At 30.2% G+C, this 22566-nt stretch overlaps 2 protein-coding genes and 1 long non-coding RNA gene across 4 annotated transcripts; 2 read left to right on the forward strand and 1 right to left on the reverse strand.

The window, feature by feature from the left end:
- Nucleotides 1-404: 404 nt before the first annotated feature.
- LOC114410420 (filament-like plant protein) lies at nucleotides 405-4598 on the reverse strand. Of its 2 annotated transcripts, XM_028374360.1 has the most exons (5): nucleotides 4474-4598; nucleotides 3783-3930; nucleotides 2619-2943; nucleotides 1019-2253; nucleotides 405-920 (listed from the first exon to the last, which is right to left on the reverse strand). In XM_028374360.1, exons 2-5 carry the CDS (start codon nucleotides 3882-3884, stop codon nucleotides 549-551), a joined length of 2034 nt encoding a protein of 677 aa, XP_028230161.1. In that variant the 5' UTR covers nucleotides 3885-3930; nucleotides 4474-4598; the 3' UTR covers nucleotides 405-548. The 2 variants fall into 2 exon arrangements, with proteins under 2 accessions (XP_028230161.1, XP_028230162.1); XM_028374361.1 differs by lacking the exon at nucleotides 4474-4598 and having other exon boundaries at nucleotides 3783-4458.
- Nucleotides 4599-8745: 4147 nt separating this feature from the next.
- On the forward strand, nucleotides 8746-10341 carry LOC114410421 (photosystem II 22 kDa protein, chloroplastic-like). Its single transcript, XM_028374362.1, has 4 exons — nucleotides 8746-9116; nucleotides 9213-9326; nucleotides 9486-9720; nucleotides 9985-10341. Exons 1-4 carry the CDS (start codon nucleotides 8892-8894, stop codon nucleotides 10230-10232), a joined length of 822 nt encoding a protein of 273 aa, XP_028230163.1. The 5' UTR covers nucleotides 8746-8891; the 3' UTR covers nucleotides 10233-10341.
- A 3439-nt stretch (nucleotides 10342-13780) lies between these two features.
- LOC114410422 lies at nucleotides 13781-15275 on the forward strand. The gene is made up of 2 exons (XR_003666297.1): nucleotides 13781-13888; nucleotides 14644-15275. It is a non-coding gene; the product is annotated as an uncharacterized LOC114410422 (long non-coding RNA).
- Nucleotides 15276-22566: the final 7291 nt, after the last annotated feature.

Consider the following 22566-nt stretch of genomic DNA (forward strand, 5'->3'; position numbering starts at 1 on the left):
TTTATTCCTAAATTGTTATACAAATTGTCTACATGTATGTCATCATTATTAAATGCAGAAAGAAACTATTTTAAAAATTTATAAATTAAAACTAGAAATTAAAAAAAAAAAACTAAATTTAACCACGTTTAAATTGATTAAAAATATATCTGTTCATGTTAAATTGTGCTGGGAAAGTAAGCTGACATGGCTCGACATTCTCTTGTTCGAAGGTTAAAAAGTGTACCTTTTGTGCTTTGATTTAATATTATACAAGTTACGAAAACTAACTTATCAAAAGTGTGGTGGTGGCGCAGTTGGCTATCGCATAGGTCTCAGCTTCTGAGTTGTCATCACCAATGAAAAATTATATTCATTCATAGCAAAGCCATAAAAAATGAAATCCATGGTTCAACACAAGCATAGGTTTCAGAAAAAGAATGATATTGTCACATGATAGATACCAAATGATCGAGTGTCTACATGTTTTTCTTTAAGAATATAAGACCTAGTTTCTTAGTTAAGAAATGAACGAGTTCCATCATTATAGTTAGTTCAGTGTCTCCCCACTAGATTCCTAGTTGGATTCCACTCTCAGTTTGAGAGAAAAATTTTGCAAAACCATTTCTACTCTTAGAACTCTCATGATTTGGCAAGTTGGTTGAAGAGGGTGGTGAAGTTTCTTCATTTTTGTTTAAGGGTGGACCAGACCTTGAAGAACCGGAATCTCTTTTAGGTAAGTATGTGTCATTTGAATGCAACTTCTGCAGCATATCTCCACCAGCTCTTGCAATTAGTGATGGACTTGCAGAGAACTCTGGAATGCTGGTAGTGTCAATCAGGAAATCTTCTAGCGTTGCTAGTGAACTTAATTGATTCCCCAAAGATGCTATGGTTTTCTGGCACTCAGCAAGCTTTCCTGCAGCTAGTGCCAGGTCCTCCTGGCATTGAACATGTCACAAACATTAAATGAGTTGTGTGTAAATCATTATTCATGCTAATGTTAGGAACATTAATATAGACGTCAACGATGACCAACCTGCTTTAGCTTCATTTCCGTGTATGAGCCGGTTACTGATCCAAGTTTTTCTTCCTGCTTCATTCTTTCTAGCTCTTCCTCCAATTCTTTACACCTACTTTCAATTTCAACAGACATAGCCTTTTCCTTATCAATCTCTTCTTCTAATAAGTGAACTTTTGCAGTAATTGATTGAGCCTCAGCCAGCATGCTCATTAGTTCATTTTCAAACACTTGCCTTGATTTGTAGGCATTCTCTAGCTCTATTTGCAACTCCTCCAATTTTGTTTCTGCCTCCCTCATTTGTAGCTGTGATGCCTCAATAACAGACTCAGTTTTCATTAAACATATCTTCACTTCCTCTTTCTCTTCTTTGGCTTTCTCTAACTTCTCTTTTAGTTCATCCATTGAACTTTCTTCATGAACGTATTGATTGGCAACAAGTGAGTCCTTGATAAGGCTTTCATTCTTAGTATCAGGCAGTGATGCAAGTCGTTCCATTTCAAGAAAATCATCCATGAGATCAATGTTAACAGAACCAGACGGAATTTGTTTATACTTTTCATTCTTGAACTGATCAGGCTCAGCAATTAGTGCAGATGCCCATGAATCGGAACAACTTAACTCACACATGTCTAGTTCTGAGCCACTCTTCCTGGTGGTATCAATCTCCGTTGCATTAGTCCTCTCTCCACTTTCTGATTGACCATCTTTGAAAGATTCAGCACAAAATGAGGATGATGTAATGGAAGCTCTACAAGCCATGTTTTTCAGTCTCCGACACTCAGCCTCAAGCTTAGCCACTTTATTGATGCTTTCTAGATGTTGCTTGCTAGCCATCTCAGCTGTTTGGGTGCTTAAATCCCTCTCTATTGTCCTGAGTTTCAGCTTTTCAGATTGGGCTTTGAGCTCATGTTTGAGAGCCATGTTCTCATTCTCCAAATATTCAACCTTCTGGATCATATCAAATTCAATTGATGAATGAGAACTAGCATTTGAAGCATCTGATTTGCTATGGAGCTCCTTGAGCTGCTTCTCAAGTTTAGTTTTGGCTGATTCCAACTCTTGTGTTTTCTTTAGCACTGCATCATGAACATTTTGCTCCTGCTCTTCCCTTGTTTGTCTTAGCTGCCTAACACACTCCTTAAGTGCACTATCTAGATGGGTGACTCTATCTTCAAGTGTTGAATTTCTGAGAGTCAGTGCCTCGACTTGCTTCTTTAAACTTGTCACTTCATTTTCGGCCTTCTCCCAGCCTGTAAGTTTATGGAAATTATGCAGTTAAGAGACAATCTAAAAGTGGTAGAAAGAGAAAGAGAAGAAAAGAAATATATACTCAAAAATCATTTACATATAAGCCACTTAAACCAAACTACTATTGACACAGCTCATGCAGTATCTCTTAAACCCTCTTTTTGATGACGAAACTACTTGATAATTTTCTTGCTCAATGATCCACAGTCGGATGAATTTATTTAGACACAAGCTTCACGACACAACATATATAAGGAAGAACAGAGAGGTAACCAATTAATAGAGTATAACCTGTGTTATTGCAAAATCTAGAAACTAGAAAGCTATGGAGGGAATATGCACTGATCATTGAAAACATATTATGCACCTGCAATAGCTTCTTCAGCGACTTTGGCATGTTGCTTGACCAAATCTTCTTTGGCACTTACATTCACAACCTCTGCAGATAGATTTTTTGACATATTCCTCAATCCATCAGTTACATCTCCATCCTTAATTATACTATCATTTGCTCCATTTTCATCTTCCTCCAATAAACCATCATGTCCCTTGTGTGTTGTATGTGAGATGACTTCAGCTGATTGTGCATTGATAAATGACATGTCATTAATATCTTCAGCGATGGCCACAGCTTCTGAGGTAACTTTAGGGGACTGGTTATGTCCAATAGGAGATTCATTCAATGCCTGATGCTACAGAGACACGAAAAACTAGACTTATCATAGACTAGAAGAATAAACCAACAGGATAACAAAGATCAACTTCCAGGCTTAAAAGCTATGATATTTACGCTGGTTTAAACTAATGTCTGAGAGTGAAGTTAGTACTGTACACATCCTTGACTGTACTGAATATATACATGGGTTGCACTGTTTTTTTTTTTTTTTATCGTTTTTCTAAACCGCCTACTAAATGCTGCCAGTGCAAATCAAAACACCTATCCGTGTCTAGGCCTCCTCACAAGAAAAGAAAATGGTAAATCCCATTTGCATGTAAGTCAGATTTATTACATTCAATAAGGCATACAAAAGGCGTCATTTTTCACTCTGGAGAAAGGCTCTGTAAGCATCTTCTTCAAATTAAGACAGGGTTTATTGGATGAACTCATTAATTCAAGACAACTCTTTCAGTCTTCCAGGAAATTTACTCATGTTACAAGAATCAACTAAAGCACATAGAGCCAATAACTAATACAATTTATGTGCACATTTATCTCGTATTTTAACATTTAATTACAGAAAAAAGGAAAAAGAAAGAAAAACAAGAAGAAGCAAAACTAGCAAAGACCTTCTTAACTTACTAGTAATTGAATGATTAATTAAATTCATCCATTAAATGAGGACTTTTGTCTTTAGCACACAGGACAGTAGTCAAATTAGAATTTAAAACTTGTATTCTAATAGATATCATATCAACAAGACCCCAGATTTTTTAAGAAGTTATAAAGGCAGAACAAGTCTTAGTGTCACCTCAGCTTCCTAGAATGATTTCAAAAACTACAAATGTGCTATTATGATAGTGGAGTGCTTACCTGTTCATCCGGTTGCTTCTCAGAATGAGACAATTCAGACCCTAAACTTTCAGTTTCACTAGGGCTGTTCTCAGAAGATTTACATATGTTTTTCTCCATCATCCCCTCTAATAACCCGATATTAACTTGAAAAGCTCAAGGAGTTCATCTGTAGACATTATACCCAAATGTTCAAAACACTCAATGGCACCACAAAATCCTGCTCAAGACTATAATAAAGTGAATATGTAAACAAACTTGGCTATAATGTTTCAGCTTGTTAGAGAACAGACACATTTAATCTATATGCTTTACCCTTGAGAAAGTGGAAAGTCAAACTCAAACACATTTCTTCTTCAACAATCCCAAAATTGTTTATACAGAAAAACAAAATGATTACTTAGCTTAACTCTTATCTCTGACCATCTTTGTCTAGAATCCAAAACACACCCACAATAAATTCACAGTGTATGAATAAATAATGAACCTTATCCTAATAGTAGTCCCACTCAGGGATAAAAAATTAAAAAATCTAATAGCCTCATGACATTTTGTTTTGCAAATTTACAGACCAAAGATAATGAAACAGTGATTGATAGCCAATGCAAAATGAGTGACCCTTTTCAGACATAGAACACAAAAATGCCTACAACATTCCCGTAAATCAAACAATGGAGCAAAAACTAGTTCTTTGACTGCGTAAATAACTTACGGAATGAATAGCTGGAAGCAAATAAAGAATGGAACTGTAAGCAAAAAAATAGATTCAGACTTGAGAGTATAGACTCAAGGTTTAAGACAATAGAATGGAAGCAAACAAATGCAGTGAATGACAATAATTAAATACTACAAATAGAAGAAGTAGTAATAAAAAGAGCAGGCAAAAAATCTATAGTATCCACTTACATAAAACATAACTGCTACTGACAAACAAAACAAGTAGCATGATAAGAGTTTCTATTTTTTGTTTTTTGGGTTGCCCTTTTCTTTTCTTTTCAAATAAAAAATTAGACGGGCACGTGACTGCTCATGTCCATTTGTGAAATTCAAGGTCAAGGGTTTGCGTGATAATAAGACCACGATTACTTTTTTCAGCTTTTGAGTTTTGAGAACATTTTTTAATTTAATTTCTTAATTCTTACCTTAATAGTAGTAATTTGAATTGAGCTCCTTTTATTCCCGCCATGGACGAGGACTTTGGGTAAGCCTGACATAAATGCAGGTCACTGTCTAGTTTCCTTCTTAACCTGTCTATATCCATACTCTACCATCTACCTGCTCTGCATTGTTTTCTTTTGAATTTTTTACGTAAGACCAGAGATACGTGTCAAAAAAGTTAATTTCAAGCGAAAACGTCAAGTTTTTTGCAAGTGAATGAAAAAAAAATGTATAAGGGAAAAAAGTGTTATTTTTTATTTAATTTTCCTCGTAATTTTCTATATATGTTAATGATATGATAATGTAAAAAGATCTAAATACCTTAAACCACCCTCCATTTCACTTGTTTTTACTGTATTACAAGAAAGTTTTGTTAAAGTTTTTTTTGCTTTCTTATCATTTATTTTCAAAGATAGGACGCGTTTGTGATTGTGACTTGTGAATGAGGTCATGATATTCTTACAAGAAAAAGGATAGAAGAAAATTATCGGAATTCCCTATGGTAAAATTGTGTTTTAAAGGATTTTTTCCTTAAAAAAAAGTTTCAGACGTTCATTAATAAGTTTACAATAATAGCGAGTTAGCGACCACATTTTGAGTTTTTTGTTCCAATGAAACCTTTTTTGTTTCTTTCTTATTGGTTTTATATATTTAAAAGTTTATTTTTAAGAATAAATCGCAATTGGACAACAACAAAATGAAATAAGTAAATAAAAGTTTGACAGATAAAATAGGGTAAAAAAATTATTTCTCTTTATTTTGATGGAAATAAAACGAAAAGAAATACAAAGAATGGATATATTATTTTTTATCTTACTTTTAAAAGAGTTTAATGTTTATAGATAATTTTGTAAGAAATTTTATATTTTCAATATATAATTTTTTTTTCTCTTTTTTAAAATACAAAGATAATCGAGATAGAGAATGCGCGTTTGATCACTTGTTTGGTATATATAAGTATAAAGAGAATAAAGGAGACAAAATATTTTATGGACCTAGGAAAATTTTCCCCTCAAATGTAGAGTAGAGATTTCTCTTATTTTTTTCTTCTTTAACTTATCATTCATCTGTCACTCCTTTCTCTTACATAAAAATGTCTTAATGCATTTTTTATTTCTTTTTATTCACTCTTTTATTTATCCACATAAAAACAGAGAAAAATTTATTCATTTCTTTCTTATTTTTGTCTTCTAAACAATGTTTTTTTTTTAAACTTGTTTTCTTCTTCTTTTTATCACCCTAACTAACAAAGCATACATATTATAGTAAATACTATTATCTAGGGAAGGGAAAGGCGTGACAATTTTGTAATTTTTTTAATATTAGACTTGGTGTCTATATGGTAAAACAGTATAATCAATTCATCCTACCACCATACACGTTCCAAGGTAAAATTTATTATTAATATTAATTCTACTCATTTTTAAAATAATTTAGGAACCTTTTAAGAGGGTATAAACTTTGGTTGAATTTATATTTTGGGAATTCTAAATCAGTGGAATGATTCAGTTGCTTTCAATTCTAAGAAACAATCATTTGCAATAATAAGTTCCTAGACACTATATGGTGAGATACTGGATTAACTTTCATTAGATTTTGTTAAGAATTATGAGAGATTTTAGATACTAAAATATTATGTAGGGGACTTTTCACTAGATAACTAGACAAAGGGCAAAGGAAGATGAAAACGAAAAAAGAAAATGTTACTTATGCAAATATTCATACAAAATGGATTAAGACGTTGGGAGAGTTAAATAAATTTTTGGACTTGTTTAGATAAGTTTCTCTAAGCGTACATATAGGGAGAAAAAATAAGAAAAATAAAATAAAATGAGTTTTTTATAAGTTAAAATAATTTTTTCATTAGTGAATTATTAGATAATTTATAAATATTTTTTTATTTTTTAGAAAAATTATACCAGAGAACTCTTACCAATTAATTAATGAAAATTTTATTTTAACTTATAGAAAAATTCAATTCATCTTTTTCTTCTTATTTTTTTTCTTATAAGTGCTTCTAAATAAGGTAACTCAAAAACCCTTTGTTTATTGCTAATGAAATATACTGTTTTAATGAATTATAATTTAATAGTTTACTTTTTAAAGCAACAATAAATTATACTTTCGATAGTTTGTTTATGAACTAATGATATTTATGGAGGAAAAAAAATCCAAGGAAAACCTAAGTCGAAGTCTTTCATTTCAATCAATTGCTAGTTTTATTCATTGAAACACGTAAATAGTGTTTTGCCGTAACAGCAACGCATGTGAGGAAGGTGACATGAATTTCAGAATTTGTGCCCCGATATTTTAAGTTTTAAATCTTTTTATTTTACACCCAGTTTGTACTTTTCTCTAACTCTCTCTTTCCTTTCAATTACATTAATTTTAAAACACTGGCCACTTACATTCATACAAATGGATATTGAAAAAAGAATTTAAAACACTGACCTGTATTTTTTGTTGACACGAAATTTCCAAATATATAAGTAAAAGAGCATTAATTAATTACTTCCTACAAGCTTATAGTAAACTTATTCTCAATAGAAAGCTGAATACATTCATTTTGCTCATGAATTTAAGAGCACCACCAATACTTCTAAACATAAATTGAAAATAGAACAAATTTGTTTTAGCTTCTTATTTATACCAGTTTATAATTTATTAAAAACATATTTTCCAAAAAATAATCAGAACCATAATAACAACAATAACAATAAAATTCTTACCTAACTAAATTAAATAGAGAGAACCCAAATATTGTGAAAAAAAAAAAACAGAATGAACTACCGACTTTATTTTGGACGAAATGAACCACGGATCAGAGCAGGCCCATAAACTGCCAATCTAGGCCTGATCCATCTTCAGGCCCTGCTTATTGGACTTTTAAATAAACTAGTTATCTTTTTTTTTTTGGTGAAGTCGTTTATAAATTTTATATATTCAATCCGTCCAGTGTCCAGATTGAGTTTTCAGTTTTTACTTCAGACGCGTCTAAAATAATAAGAAAAAGTGAGGAGGGTTTGCATGAGTGGAACATTTCACAAGTATAATTGTCATTGAAATAGATCTAGTTACAATTACAAAACTATGATTAAGTTGATAAATGAAGCTTTCATTTTTTTTCCTAACCCTCAAATTCATCACGAAAATGATCCACTAATTTAGTGTTCAGTTAAGAAATAAATAAAATCAAACAAAAAATTATTTTCACCAAAGCTCAAATAATATTCGAATAAAAAAAACTTTCATATGAATTATTCTATCCAAAACGATGTGTTTTAAAATCCTGGACTATTTGTATTATTTCCTTACCCATAATAATATATTTTCACGTGCATTAACCTTTATTTTAGAGAAATTTTTTATCCTACGATAATTAATTAATATTTTTTTACTAGGAACTAGGAATATCCATTGCACTTGCTTGACGTGTCAATTCAGGATTTGTCGAGTCGAGATTTTCTTGTCCAATCCTCCTAGCAGCTAGTGACTAACTTGCACGTTCAGATTCTGGACCGCATAAAACCCCAGTTTGAATTTGGAAGAATCTAGACACATCCCTTGTCCTAATTATTAAGCTGCCATTGCTTTTAAAAAACTCCAGCTTGATTTATGTTTTTATTTTCTTTTTTAAGAAAATGTAAACTAAACCGAAGAAATTAAAATAGAGAGAAAGAAATCCAATAGAGTGAGTGAGTGTACTAACTACTAAGTTTGAGGCATGAAATGAAAGGACCCAAATATTATTTCATCATAATACTTCAAATTAAAACATTATCACCATACCCACAAATAGTGTGGGAGACGTGGTCACTCTAGTTGCCTGTCATCAACTATTACACCACATCCACACCCTTGTTAACTTAAAGATGTTATTCCCATTCTATCACATTTTGGTAATCTCTTAACATATAGAACACTACCCTGAACATAGTAAAGAAGCCAGTGCTAGGATTTGTTAGTGAAGCAATGGCTCAAACCATGTTGCTCATGTCTAGTGTCTCTAGCAGTTATTCCGTGGATTTGAAGAAAGACCTTTTCCTCCAATTGCAGAGTCAAAGTTTAAGGCCTAAGTTCTCTCAGCTCTCATTCAACCCACTTCCATCATCAACTTCTTCCTTTTCTTCACCCCGTACATTCACAACTCTGGCCCTCTTCAAATCTAAGACCAAAGCCGCTCCTGCTAAGACTAAGGTACTCTTTTTCCATATTTTATAAAAGGAAACTTGTGTCTAATCTAATAATGCTTCATTTTCAGCACACTGAATTTGGTTTCACGATATATTGCAGGTTACAAAGCCAAAGCAAAAGGTTGAAGATGGTATCTTTGGCACTTCTGGAGGATTTGGTTTTACTAAGCAGAACGAGCTCTTTGTGGGTCGTGTTGCTATGCTTGGTTTTGCAGTGAGTAAATCTTAGCTTATAAACTCCTTAATTATCACATCACAGGAGAATTGAGCGTATTTGATTAGTTCGGAAGATTTATAAAAATATACTCTTTTAAATCAAGTTGATTTTGAATTTGCACCACAAGCATTAACAAAATGTTGCATTAATTTGCAGGCATCACTGTTGGGTGAAGGAATAACTGGGAAAGGAATTCTAGCACAATTGAATCTGGAAACTGGAATTCCCCTTTATGAAGCGGAGCCTCTTCTTCTGTTTTTCATCCTCTTCACCCTGCTAGGAGCCATTGGAGGTTTAGGTGACCGTGGAAAATTTGTTGATGACGAACCTACTACTGGAGGTGTTATTCCTCCAGGCAAAGGCTTCAGGGAAGCTCTTGGTCTTGGTTCAGGTACTTAAATTTTTAATTTCTTAACTTTATAAAAGAGTAGTGATTAGTAGTTAAGTCTAAATGAATGTGTTTATATACAATTATCAATATGTAATTGTAATACTAATAGCTAAATGTGTCTCACAAATTATTAATAATATCATAAAAATCTTATTGAAATGTCTAAGTAGCATAAAGTTGCTTTTTAATACTATATATACATCATCATAGTCTAAATTGGTTACATTTTTCATAATATAAAACTTGGGTTTTGGCATTTTTCAGGTCCTTTATTTGGATTCACGAAAGCAAACGAGCTATTTGTGGGAAGATTGGCTCAATTGGGTTTCGTTTTCTCATTGATTGGAGAAATTATAACCGGAAAGGGAGCACTAGCCCAACTCAACATTGAGACTGGGGTACCAATCAACGAAATCGAGCCCCTAGTGTTGTTCAATGTTCTTTTCTTCTTCATTGCTGCTTTGAATCCTGGAACTGGCAAATTCGTTACAGATGAGGGGGAGGATGATTAGACACTAACCCTTTTGTTTGTTTGTGTTTAAACAAATACTCGTTTGCTCATCTATCATAAAATGCATTGAGTTCATCATAAACAACAAATCTATATGATTTTTCTCCATAGTTGCACGCGTCATGATTAGACATTATTTTTTGCTTTGGTAAATTAAAATCATAGTGCTTCGATTTGCCAGTAAAAAATCATAATGGAACTCAAATTAGAACGCCCATGTTCTATATAAAATCTAATGGGGTAAATGAAATGAGATATCATTCCGCGTGATTGAAGAAAGTGAGAAGATATTAGTATTGGGATCATAATACGTATAATCAATTTTTAATGTTAAACCCACTTTCAAGTTGCATTTAACTATTCAAAATTAATTAGTATATTAAAATTAGATTCCAGTAATATTGCATGTCCAGTGAGGAGTGTGGCTGCTTCTGGAAGGACATTTCGTTGTATAATAGATGATTTAGAATTGCCTTTTAATTAACTTTATAATTTATCGCCCATAAACAGACTTATGAAAACGGACTTTTGGAAGTTGTTCCGTTAGTCATCGTTATACTATTCGTTGATCGTTGATCGTTGACCCGGCGGTATCTACTTCATATACACGTGTCACCAAACAGGCTTACTTGGGAGTTGGGAGTTTACTATATTGCCTTTGTGTCGGCGCAACATGACAACATGGTTTTTTTACCATTTGGTAATTTTTTTCAAAATTATCAAACGGAGACGTTTTTGAATTAATAAACCATTTAGGATACTTGCTAAAAGTAGTTACGATCTTCTAATCACAAGTTATAAATCTTTATATAATTTCAATTTTAAAAGATATGGTATTATAGTTAGAAGTCATATAAAGATTTATAATTTTTATTTATAAAGTCATAATTATTTTTATGACTGATCTTTAAATAAGAATTAATTAAAAAATATTTCTATTTGATAATTTAAAACTCATAATAAAAAAAAGTTTGATAACACAGAATATTATTAGATAATAGTATTTTTTTCTTCTTCTTTGTTTTGACTTTCGACGTACTAGATATAAAATAATGTTTGGTCTACTTCCTCTTATAGCCTCACCCATGGACCATAAATAAAAGAAAATTAGTTGCATCATGGGCGGTAGCATAAATTTCTATAATAATTAGAAATTTTTAATTGAAAATAAATGAATAATTTTAAGAGTGAAAGTAAATAATAAAAAATATCAATGAGATTAGAAAGAAAAAAATGTTAAGAACAAGTTAAAATATGTACATTTTCACCCAACGTTGTTGATCCTTATAAGATCTTTAAGATATAATTAAGACAATACACACGTGACTTAATGGGAGTGAATGTTATAACTTAATTAAGATAGGAAGTGTGAAGTGGTTTGGGTAGAGTCAAAAGAGATATTTTTTTTTGGTAATCACCTGTTGATTTTTATTTTTATAAGGTGTATTTTATTCTTCAAAATTTACATTTTTTTGTTCATGTAATCACCCATGTTATATAAACCGTTCTTGTAACTACCTACATTTTCATTTTTTTCATGAACAAAGGCACAACAAATGTTCAGTGCAATTTGGAGCAAGTTTTGAAAAAACGTGATGGAATGGCACTGAATGAGGAAGACTACGACAGGGCGAAGATGAGGAATGTGTATAAGTATTGTCTTGACAGATTTTTGTAGTTTTTAAGTAAAAATGTTTCATGCTAATGCTATTAAGCAAAAGTACTTAGCAAAAACTAAAGGAAAAGAGATTCAACATTAGTGGTTCACAAGTTCTTCGCTTCTTTCTCACTATCTACTTGGATGATGAGGTGAATAATCTCTAATTTATGTTAATATCTTTTTATATACTTATTTTAATCTTTTTTATTGTTTTTACATTTTTTTTTCTTTTAACAATGTACAACCATCTTTTTCTAGCGTCAATTTATACAACCATCTCAATTAAATCAAATTTAAAATTGTCTATTTTTTAATTTTAAAATTCATTTTCATTTTGTTTTTTGTTGATTTTAAAGCTCATTTTGATTTTAAAACTGATCATTTTTTAATGTGTTCATATATCATCGTGATAACATAATTGTGCATTTTAAATTTCTCCTAAATCAAATTTGCAAATAACTAATTCTTTTAATCTCTAACTTCATTTTAATATTTTAAATCTATCAACTAATAATAAACGGATTTTTAAAACTTTGCATTTTTTAATTTAAAACTCATTTTATAGATACATTTGTGAATTTTAAAATTATTCATTTTTGTTTTTTTGTATTTTTTTACAGAACTGTTTTTTTTTAAGACTCATTAATCATAACTGCTTCGTTTAAAACAAATTAAGAATTAATTTAATTTTAGATATTTGTTAGTTTTAAAACTGATTTTGATTTTAAATATGCCTAATTGAAAACTTCTCATATTAGTGTTTGATTACTAACATTTATTAAGGATTCTTTTAATTTATTTTTTTGTTGGCTTACATAGTTTGCAGTTTTTTTTATGGTAGCTTATAGTTTTTTTTAATATTTTGGTTTCCTTTTGTAGATCAAAGAAAAAGAAAACAAAGATTATGTATGTGTTATGTGTCATGTGTCATGTTATATAAATTTTGATAACGCTTAAACAAAGATTGATGTAAAAATTTTGCAATTAGGAAAAAGAAAGAAAAAAAGATAGAGGATAAGTAGGATATAAAGTTAGTTACAGGTTTGGATTAGTTTTTAGTTATCTTACTTAAAAAATTATAGTACATATTTCTTGCATGTAATATTTACTTATTTAAGTTCAAATACATGTCACATATGGGCATTGTAGTTAAATTTTAAATTATTACGTTATCATGTCGATTTGAAATAATACATTTAATCATATAAAAAAAATCATGTCTCTAACTTAAAAATAAATATAATATTAATTAATAGTCAATAAATATTTTACATCATATCTAACAAATTTATAAAAAAATGATAGCTAAAATGTGAATTGAACAAAAAAAATTATAAAACAAGGCACATTTTAATATTCTTCTTTAAAACATTAATTATGTTCAAATTCATCTAAAAGGTTCATATGTCCTAAACTAATTTAATAATTTATGTTATTTTGTTAAAAGTACGTGAAAAAACAAGATTTTAAATATAAAAAAGAAAAAAGTACCAAAAAATAAGTATCAAAAATTAAATAATGAAATAAAGAAAAAAAAAGTTTAACATTAGAGAAACAAGTTTTAGAAAGTGATATGAGATATTTGTGATATAATTTATTGAGTTAGAAAAAATATATACATACAATTATATTATTTATTTACAATTTTTATTATAAATGATGATAAATAGTAAAAAGATAAAAATATATTCTTTTCGTTTCTATTTATAACACTCAAGTTCACAGTGTATAATAAGAAAAAACGTTACAATATATTAAATGTAATACAATAAAAATATATTAGCGTAATAAAAATACATTAAATTAGAAAAAAATTAATTTAACTCAAACTAATATTTACATTATGAATATGAGATATATTAATTTTAGCATAATAAAACTTGCACAAAATAAAATGCCCACAGGCGATTGTGCGTGTTTAAGAACAAAGCACAAGTTCACCACAATCGAACTTCCTCCTCCTATTCTTGCTCTTCTCAGAGGGATGTCCGCTACAGGTTCTTTCTCTCTCTTTCATTCTGCTTTTGTTTTTACTTTTTTCTCCACCAAAATTGAAATATGAATTTGCTTCTTTCCAAATGAATACCCGACTGTGCTATTTTTGCATTCCATCCAATATCCCATCACATGTTTTCGGATTCTTTTGGGTTAATATTTGTTTCCTTTGATGCCCTTTTAGTTTTCTCAACTTTTTTAATTACCGTGTAAAGTGTCTAGGCCATGTGAAATTGGAATTCTAACAAATATTCTTTCATATAGATACACTTGAAGATTGAACTTTTGATCATATACTTAAGATGCACGATTATCTTACAAATAAACCATGTTAGTTGGATTGTTTATTTTGAATCTTTATATCATTTGAACACAGGAGATTCATTTTAGGTGCCGTTAACAATCTAATCTATTCAAAAAGAAGAAAATTTTGATGTAATTCACCTATGTCACTATTTGGATTTTGCAAAGATAATTAATCCCGGAGGATCTGTTTGCAAAACTGACAACATGACCAATGTTTTTAGAAAACTATAATCAAATTGCCCTAAGTAGTTATAGTTCGCTAAACCTTTAGTTTAGAAAAGTAGGACAGGAGGTAGCTTCCTCTTCTTCTATTCTTTCTTTCTTAGTATTTTTCCAATATTTGATGATGATTTGAATGGTCTAGCCTGGAGGAAATTCTTTTCTTTCCCAATTGCAACAATTATAATGTCTATATATCTATCTCTAATTTTGGCAGTTGTGGTAAATGCAGCTATGAGCTTAAAGCGAGGCATTATATCATTCCTCAACGTTGATGACAGCAGATTCACCCGTGTTGATGAAATTGAATTCGCCCCATATTTTTCTAAGTACTCGTGGGGTTTCTTCCGCCGAAAAACCAAGCTTCTTTGTCGCAAGTGTTGCAACCATATTGCACTTCATCATTCTTTCCCCTCGTATCAAACAGAACAGAACCATCACCACCCACCGAAGCATCAAGTCCAATGAAATACGACATTCGCATTCGTGCTTTACAGCCTTCATCTTCTCAAGAATATGGAATCACTGTCTTAGCTTAAAATTTTAAATACGTGTTAAAAAATTGTTATCACTAAGTAACTCTACAAGGAGATTCTGATTTCATTTTTTATAGATGTAAAGTTCTGTTTTGGCAAGGGTGTTGTGTTCCCCTTTCCTTCTGTCGCAAGTGTGATCAATATATACACACTCGTATATAAAAGTTGTAGATGTGGGATTTTTGGAATGTTAAGTTACATTTTGCAAAACGACTAAGAAAGAACGAATATTTTTGGCTCGTGCTACTTCGTAAGTCAGAAGGTATTATCTAGCTTTGAATAGTCAGATGTGGATTAACCTCACAATGTATGAATATATTGTTTTATATATAATCGTATATCGTATGATATAATATTATTTTTAGCACGACTTTTCAGTTCAATGTAAATAAGTGGATGTTTGTCTTATATAAATGCCCAAAAGTCAAAAGCAACATAAGATTGTTTGGGGAATGATATCACATTCATCTCAATTTGGACAATGCTGGATTGGCTCAACTACTATTTTTATTTTTTTTTTTGTATTCTAATGTTCCAAATGTTCAATCTAAGACTAAAATCTTTTTTAGTAATTAACTTCTCAACTATAAAAAATGTAAAACTAGCCATGATAAATAAGAGGGTACGTCTTGGTATCAAGGTCAATTATAAACAAACATAAAAATCATGAGGCTAGTTTTATGGCTGGGGCAAATTGTCTTTGGACCTTCTTCACATTTAAATTAACATCTCATGGACATTTACTTAAAATAAATATCGCAGACGGTAAGCACCTTTGCAGTTTGCTCAGATTCAGAGTGAATGTGAATCTTCGAATCTCTTTAGGTTTATTTGTGTGGTCAGAAAAAAAAATTATGGTGCAGCTCGTTTATGCGGAAAGAAGAAAAGAAATGAGAAAATAATTTAAAATTTCAGTATGAATTTCACATTTTTACACTACCTTAATTTAAAGTTTTTATCTCAATTACATTTCTTTCTGTTCTATACCTTAGGTTCGAGCAAGGTCAGGAAATTTAATTTTTTTTTATGAAACTAAGGTGATAGATAAAAGAAACTATATTCAATAAAACGAAAATATAAGTCAAAATATCATTATTTGGTTCGGAATTCGCAGATCCGTATAAGTCCAATTAAAGTTTTTTTTAATATTTTGAAAAATATTTGTGACAAATTAATTTAAAATTAATAATCTAAGTAAGAATTGAACATGTGACATTTAGGTTGTTAGCATAACACTTTAACCAACTTAGCTAATGAATCAATTATATTATAAAATAAATAATATTGTTATACATAACACTAAAATTTTTAATGTATATTTAATACGCATGTAAATTTAAATAATAAATTTTGTGACAATTAATTTCGATATAACTTATACGAATTATTTAATCCGTATATTTTTTTATAAATAAAAATATTTACTATTACAAAATTTAATATATATTAAATTTTGTAATAGTAAAAAAATTTTAATGCGCAAATGAGTAATTTAACATATTAATAATTTAAAAAAAATAAAACTTTAAGGAATTAAAAAAAAACCAAAAAACCAATACGGATAAACTTCATCCGTATAAACCATACAGATGAACTTGATTCGTATGCTTTATACGGATGAACTTGATTTGTATGCTTTATATGGATGAATTTTATCCATATAAACCATACGGATTAACTTGATCTGTATGCTTTATACAGATGAACTTCATACTTACGGATCAACTTTATCCATATAATTCATACGGATCAAGTTAATTCGTATGCGAAAAATCTACTTACAAATCACCACTCAACCAAAAAAAACAACTTAAAAAGAAACAAGTTAAGGATATTTTGGACATTAATTAAAAATGTTGGGTGCAGCAGCAATACTGTTAGGTGCACCTAATAACATTCATCCTAAGACTATTTCATCACTATGGTCACTTCTAGTAGTTCTAGTAGACCAGACAAAAAAATATAATATCCTAATTTGATCCAATTCTCAGTTTAGTCTAATATGTTTTAAATCACTTCAAGGCATTATTCTACATTTATTTATTTGTTAAATCATAGTTTTTGTTCTTTATGTTTTTAAAGTCTTTGTCAATTGTTTATGTTTTTTTTTTTAAAATTCTATTTTAGTCCTTCCATCAATTTAAATTTAACATCGTTTATGTTTTAAATTATAAACTAATTAATTTAACATTGTAGGGACTAAAAGTCACAACTATATGTAATGATAACAAAAGTGTGCCAAGATCAAGATCACCAACAGAAAAAAGCACATATAATAAAAGAAAGGAAAATTACACAAGATCAAATATTATTCACAACCATTTTCACTCACAACACTTCTCACCTCTTTTTTTTGTTTCACACCCAAATCCCAATACCAATCAGTATATACACACTCGTATATAAAAGTTGTAGATATGGGATTTTTGGAATGTTAAGTAACATTTTGCAAAACGACTAAGAAAGAACGAATATTTTTGGCTCGTGCTACTTCGTAAGTCAGAAGGTATTATCTAGCTTTGAATAGTCAGATATGGATTAACCTCACAATGTATGAATATATTGTTTTATATATAATCGTATATCGTATGATATAATATTATTTTTAGCACGACTTTTCAGTTCAATGTAAATAAGTGGATGTTTGTCTTATATAAATGCCCAAAAGTCAAAAGCAACATAAGATTGTTTGGGGAATGATATCACATTCATCTCAATTTGGACAATGCTGGATTGGCTCAACTATTATTTTTTTATTTTTTTTTTGTATTCTAATGTTCCAAATGTTCAATCTAAGACTAAAATCTTTTTTAGTAATTAACTTCTCAACTATAAAAAATGTAAAACTAGCCATGATAAATAAGAGGGTATGTCTTGGTATCAAGGTCAATTATAAACAAACATAAAAATCATGAGGCTAGTTTTATGGCTGGGGCAAATTGTCTTTGGACCTTCTTCACATTTAAATTAACTTCTCATGGACATTTACTTAAAAAAAATGCCGCAGACGGCAAGCACCTTTGCAGTTTGCTCAGATTCAGAGTGAATATGAATCTTCGAATCTCTTTAGGTTTATTTGTGTGTTCAGAAAAAAAAAATTATGGTGCAGCTCGTTTATGCGGAAAGAAGAGAAGAAATGAGCAAATAATTTAAAATTTCAGTATGAATTTCACATTTTTACACTACCATAATTTAAATTTTTTATCTCAATTACATTTCTTTCTGTTCTATACCTTAGGTTCGAGCAAGGTCAGGAAATTTAATTTTTTTTTATGAAATTAAGGTGATAGATAAAAGAAACTATATTCAATAAAAAGAAAATATTAGTCAAAAGATATTTAGGTTGTTAGCATAACGTTCTAACCAACTAAGCTAATTAACCAATTACATTATAAAATAAATAATGTTGTTATACATAACACTAAAATTTCTAATGTATATTTAATGCGCATGTAAATTTAAATAATAAATTTTGTGACAATTAATTTTGATATAACTCATACGAATTATTTAATCTATATAAATTTTTATAAATAAAAAATATTTACTATTACAAAATTTAATATATTAAATTTTGTAATAGTAAAATTTTTTTAATGCGCAAATGAGTAATTTAACATATTAATAATTAAAAAAAAATAAAACTTTAAGGAATTAAAAAAAAAACTAAAAACCAATAAGGATGAAGTTCATTCGTATAAACCACTTGATTCGTATGCTTTATACATATGAACTTTATATTTATGGATCAACTTCATCCATATAATTCATACGAATCAAGTTGATCCGTATGTGAAAAATCTACTTACAGATCATCACTCAACCAGAAAAAACAACTTAAAAAGGAACAACAAGCTAGGAATATTTTGGACATTAATAAAAAATGCTAGGTGCACCAGCAATACTACTGGGTGCACCTAGCAACACCCATCCTAAGATTATTCCATCACTATGGTTACTTCTAGTAGTTCTAGTAGGCCTGGACAAAAAAGTATAATATCCTATTTTGATCCAATTTTCAGTTTAGTCTAATATGTTTTAAATCACTTCAAGGCATTATTCTACATTTATTTATTAATTTGTTAAATCATAGTTTTGGTTCTTTATGTTTTTAAAGTCTTGTGTCAATTGTTTATGTTTTTGAAAAATTCTATTTTAGTCCTTCCATCAATTTAAATTTAACATCGTTTGTGTTTTAAATTATAAACTAATTAGTTTAACATTGTAGTGACTAAAAGTCACAACTATATGTAATAATAACAAAAGTGTGTCAAGATCAAGATCACCAACGGAAAAAGCACATATAATAAAAGAAAGGAAAATTGCACAAGATCAAATATTATTCACAATCATTTTCACTCACAACACTTCTCACCCCTTTTTTTTTGTTTCACACCGAAATTCCAATACCAATCATAATTGGAGAGAGATGAACAAGACGACCAGATCCATAAGAAATTCTTAAAGTCATTGAAGACTTTGTAACCTATTCCACTATTAGGGTTTCAAATTTGTTCTCACATCTCCCCCTTTTTTTGATCTAGGATTACGATTTAATTTTTGATTTAGATGTGAGATTACAAAAGTGGGATTTTGATTTGGATTTGAGATTTTATTTTGGGTTTTGATTTGTATTTGAGATTTGAGATTTGATGTGGATTTTGATTCGTAGTCCAATCATTGAAGTTGGACGGAGTCAAGTTTACTTCATACATATTTGGAACAATAGGCATCTACATTTGGCTTGAATCATGTGGTATGTATGAAATTTCCACTCCATTTCCTACAACTTAATTTGAGATTGGATAATTGGATCACACATGCTATTAGGTTTGAGGTTTGTGTGAAATTATTTTTTGTTTTTGTATATGTGATTTTTCTGTTGAAGATCTTTATCTAAGCATAGTTGTTTGTCTTTTTTTTACAACAGTAATAGTAGGAAATATTATTTTTTCAAATGTCATTATTTTCCAATTATGGATGCATATGCCACAAGTTTTTTGAAGGTGCCAAGTTGAGTTTGGACACCTCAACTTCCGTATATAATTATGTATTTTTTTTGTTTTCATATTTCTGATATTAACTCCTTAATATGAAAATGAAAAAATTACATAATTACGTATAAGTTAAGGTGATCAAACCTGACTTTTCACTTAAAAAAATAAAAACTTTGACACATATGGATTCATAATTGAAAAATGATGACAATATGGGAAGATAATACTTTCAACCGTTATAGTTGCGGAATAAAGTGAAACAAGTATGCTCAAATAAATATCAACGGATAAATCACATACAAAAACAAAAAATAATTTCCACACAAACCCCAAACCTAACATCACTCGTGGTCCAATTACCCAATCTCAAATCAAGTTGCACGAAATGGAGTGTACCACCAAATTCAAGTCAGATGCAAATACCTATTATTCCAAATATGCATGAAACGATCTTGACTCTGTCCAACTGCAATGGATGAAAAACAAATCAGAACTCAAATCAAATTTCAAATACAAAGAAGAAAACCAAAAAACAAAATAAAAATTATCCCCCTTATCACTAGTACAAGGCCCTATAAGCTCATATCTTCGATCCATGCTTAGCCTGTTTGCGTAACAATTAATGCCATCTTATATTTATATTTAATGTAAAAAAAATCCTTAAAAACAAAAAAAAATAAGTAAAAGTTGTTACCTATTTGCTGATATTCTTTAGTTTCTTTACTCTTTTTTTGGAGTTTCTTGAGAAAACGAGTATCTGTTCTGTTAGACATTTTCTTCTTGACGTTCTAATAAAGGAATATGCACATCATTATTCAAACTTATGCAGATGAGAATTATGAGTTTTAAATTAATTTTTTTGGCTAAAATGATTTACTATGTAACTAGTTAAATAGTGATTTTCAAAAACACTCAGGGCATCGAGTTCCCACCTCACATTGTAAACCACTTTTTTATTATATTTTTGAATTTTAATATATATATATATATATATATATATATATATATATAGAAACCAAAACATTACAAAGCTGGAAGTCGCACGGTTTCACAACAAAGCTCCAACAACAATATTATTTACACACGAGTTGTATTTTTTTGTTTTTCAAATAATAAAATTAAAATGAGATAAATACACCTTCGGATATATTTAAAATAAACTACTTAACAGGGTCATCACTCATGAATGAGGTGACAACAAAGGAGAGGCTCCATTTCACATGGGCTGTTAATGTTGTAAGCTTTGAAATGAAATTGACAAGAAAGTGAGAAGTTAAAGCAATACAGGAAATGAGTGACAATAGATGAACCAATAGGGACAGCGTGGAGGTTGTGAACAGAGGCCTATCTATTAAGGTGACCAGAGTCTAAATTGCCATAATTGATCTTTATAATATTTGGTTTATTGGTTACACTCTACATATAGAAACTTCACTTTATTTTTTTCCAATGTTTGACAAACACATTAAAGTGGCTTATTAAAGACATTTCGACTGGGAAGAGACATTTATAATTGTAGGCTTAATTGTGGCCAAAGCAACTACTGTTAGGTGCACACAGTTGCTATTCTACATATTGTCATTTGTCATGGATGACTTCACTTTACCAATAGTAAGAACTTTGAGAGGTCCATAGTTGCCACTCTCTTTCGTTCCCATCACATATAAAACTATTTTTATACAATGCATTACAACATAACACATTGATATAGCAGAGGTCCAGAGGAGCACATGTGTACATGCAAACCTTCACAGGAAGAGACCACATCTCTCAAGCATACATACAAACACTCATGGATACGGATACACCATCAAGAAAGAAAAAAAAATCAAGATTAGGAATTAAATGTGAAATTACAATGGTATGAGGATGTGAACATATAACCACTTTTTGGGTGGAGAGGCATACTCTACAATTTTCTTAAATTTTATACAATAAATAATTTAATTTAAGCACATTGACAGTATATTACAAGGGGCTAGAAAGCCATGCAATATGTATGGCTTATGCCCTCTCAAGGTCAAGGAATATGAGATACTACACATTCATCATCAGAGTAGTAAAAAAGTAGTGCATGTGTGTTTGCATAGACTACTTTGGACATCCATTTTAGGCGATGTTTAAGGTAATAAATAATTGGTTGATCATGTAACTTTTTTTAGAGATTAACAAATGTGCACATCATTTGTCCATTGTGTATGCGCTGCCCTATCTTCTTCTACGCTTCTCTTTCGTTTTAGTTCACCAATTAGAGCTAAACTCAGATGTCTTTGTTTGAAAGGCAATGTATTAGTTCTTTTGTTGCAAGTATCTAAGCCTAACTCAGGATGAAGCTAGTCATCACACACCTCGCCGGGGCCCTTATATATCCTAATTAACGTAGTCATAAAGCAATATTTATATATATGTTTGTGCAGCATTCTTCAGAATAATTTCCTATGATCCAAATGGTGCCACATTTCCTCCATTTCCCTCATCTGATGGACTCGTTGATTTTTAGTTGGGTGAGGATTCGACAATGTCTTGTCATTTTCTTCTGCTCCGAATAAAGCTTTTTCCCCCATCAGCCCCTTCTAATGTTGTGGTCCTGACGTGGCAAATTCATGTCCCTACGCCTAATGC

The sequence above is a fragment of the Glycine soja genome, chromosome 4 (assembly GCF_004193775.1).
Source record: "Glycine soja cultivar W05 chromosome 4, ASM419377v2, whole genome shotgun sequence".
Classification (NCBI taxonomy): domain Eukaryota; kingdom Viridiplantae; phylum Streptophyta; class Magnoliopsida; order Fabales; family Fabaceae; genus Glycine; species Glycine soja.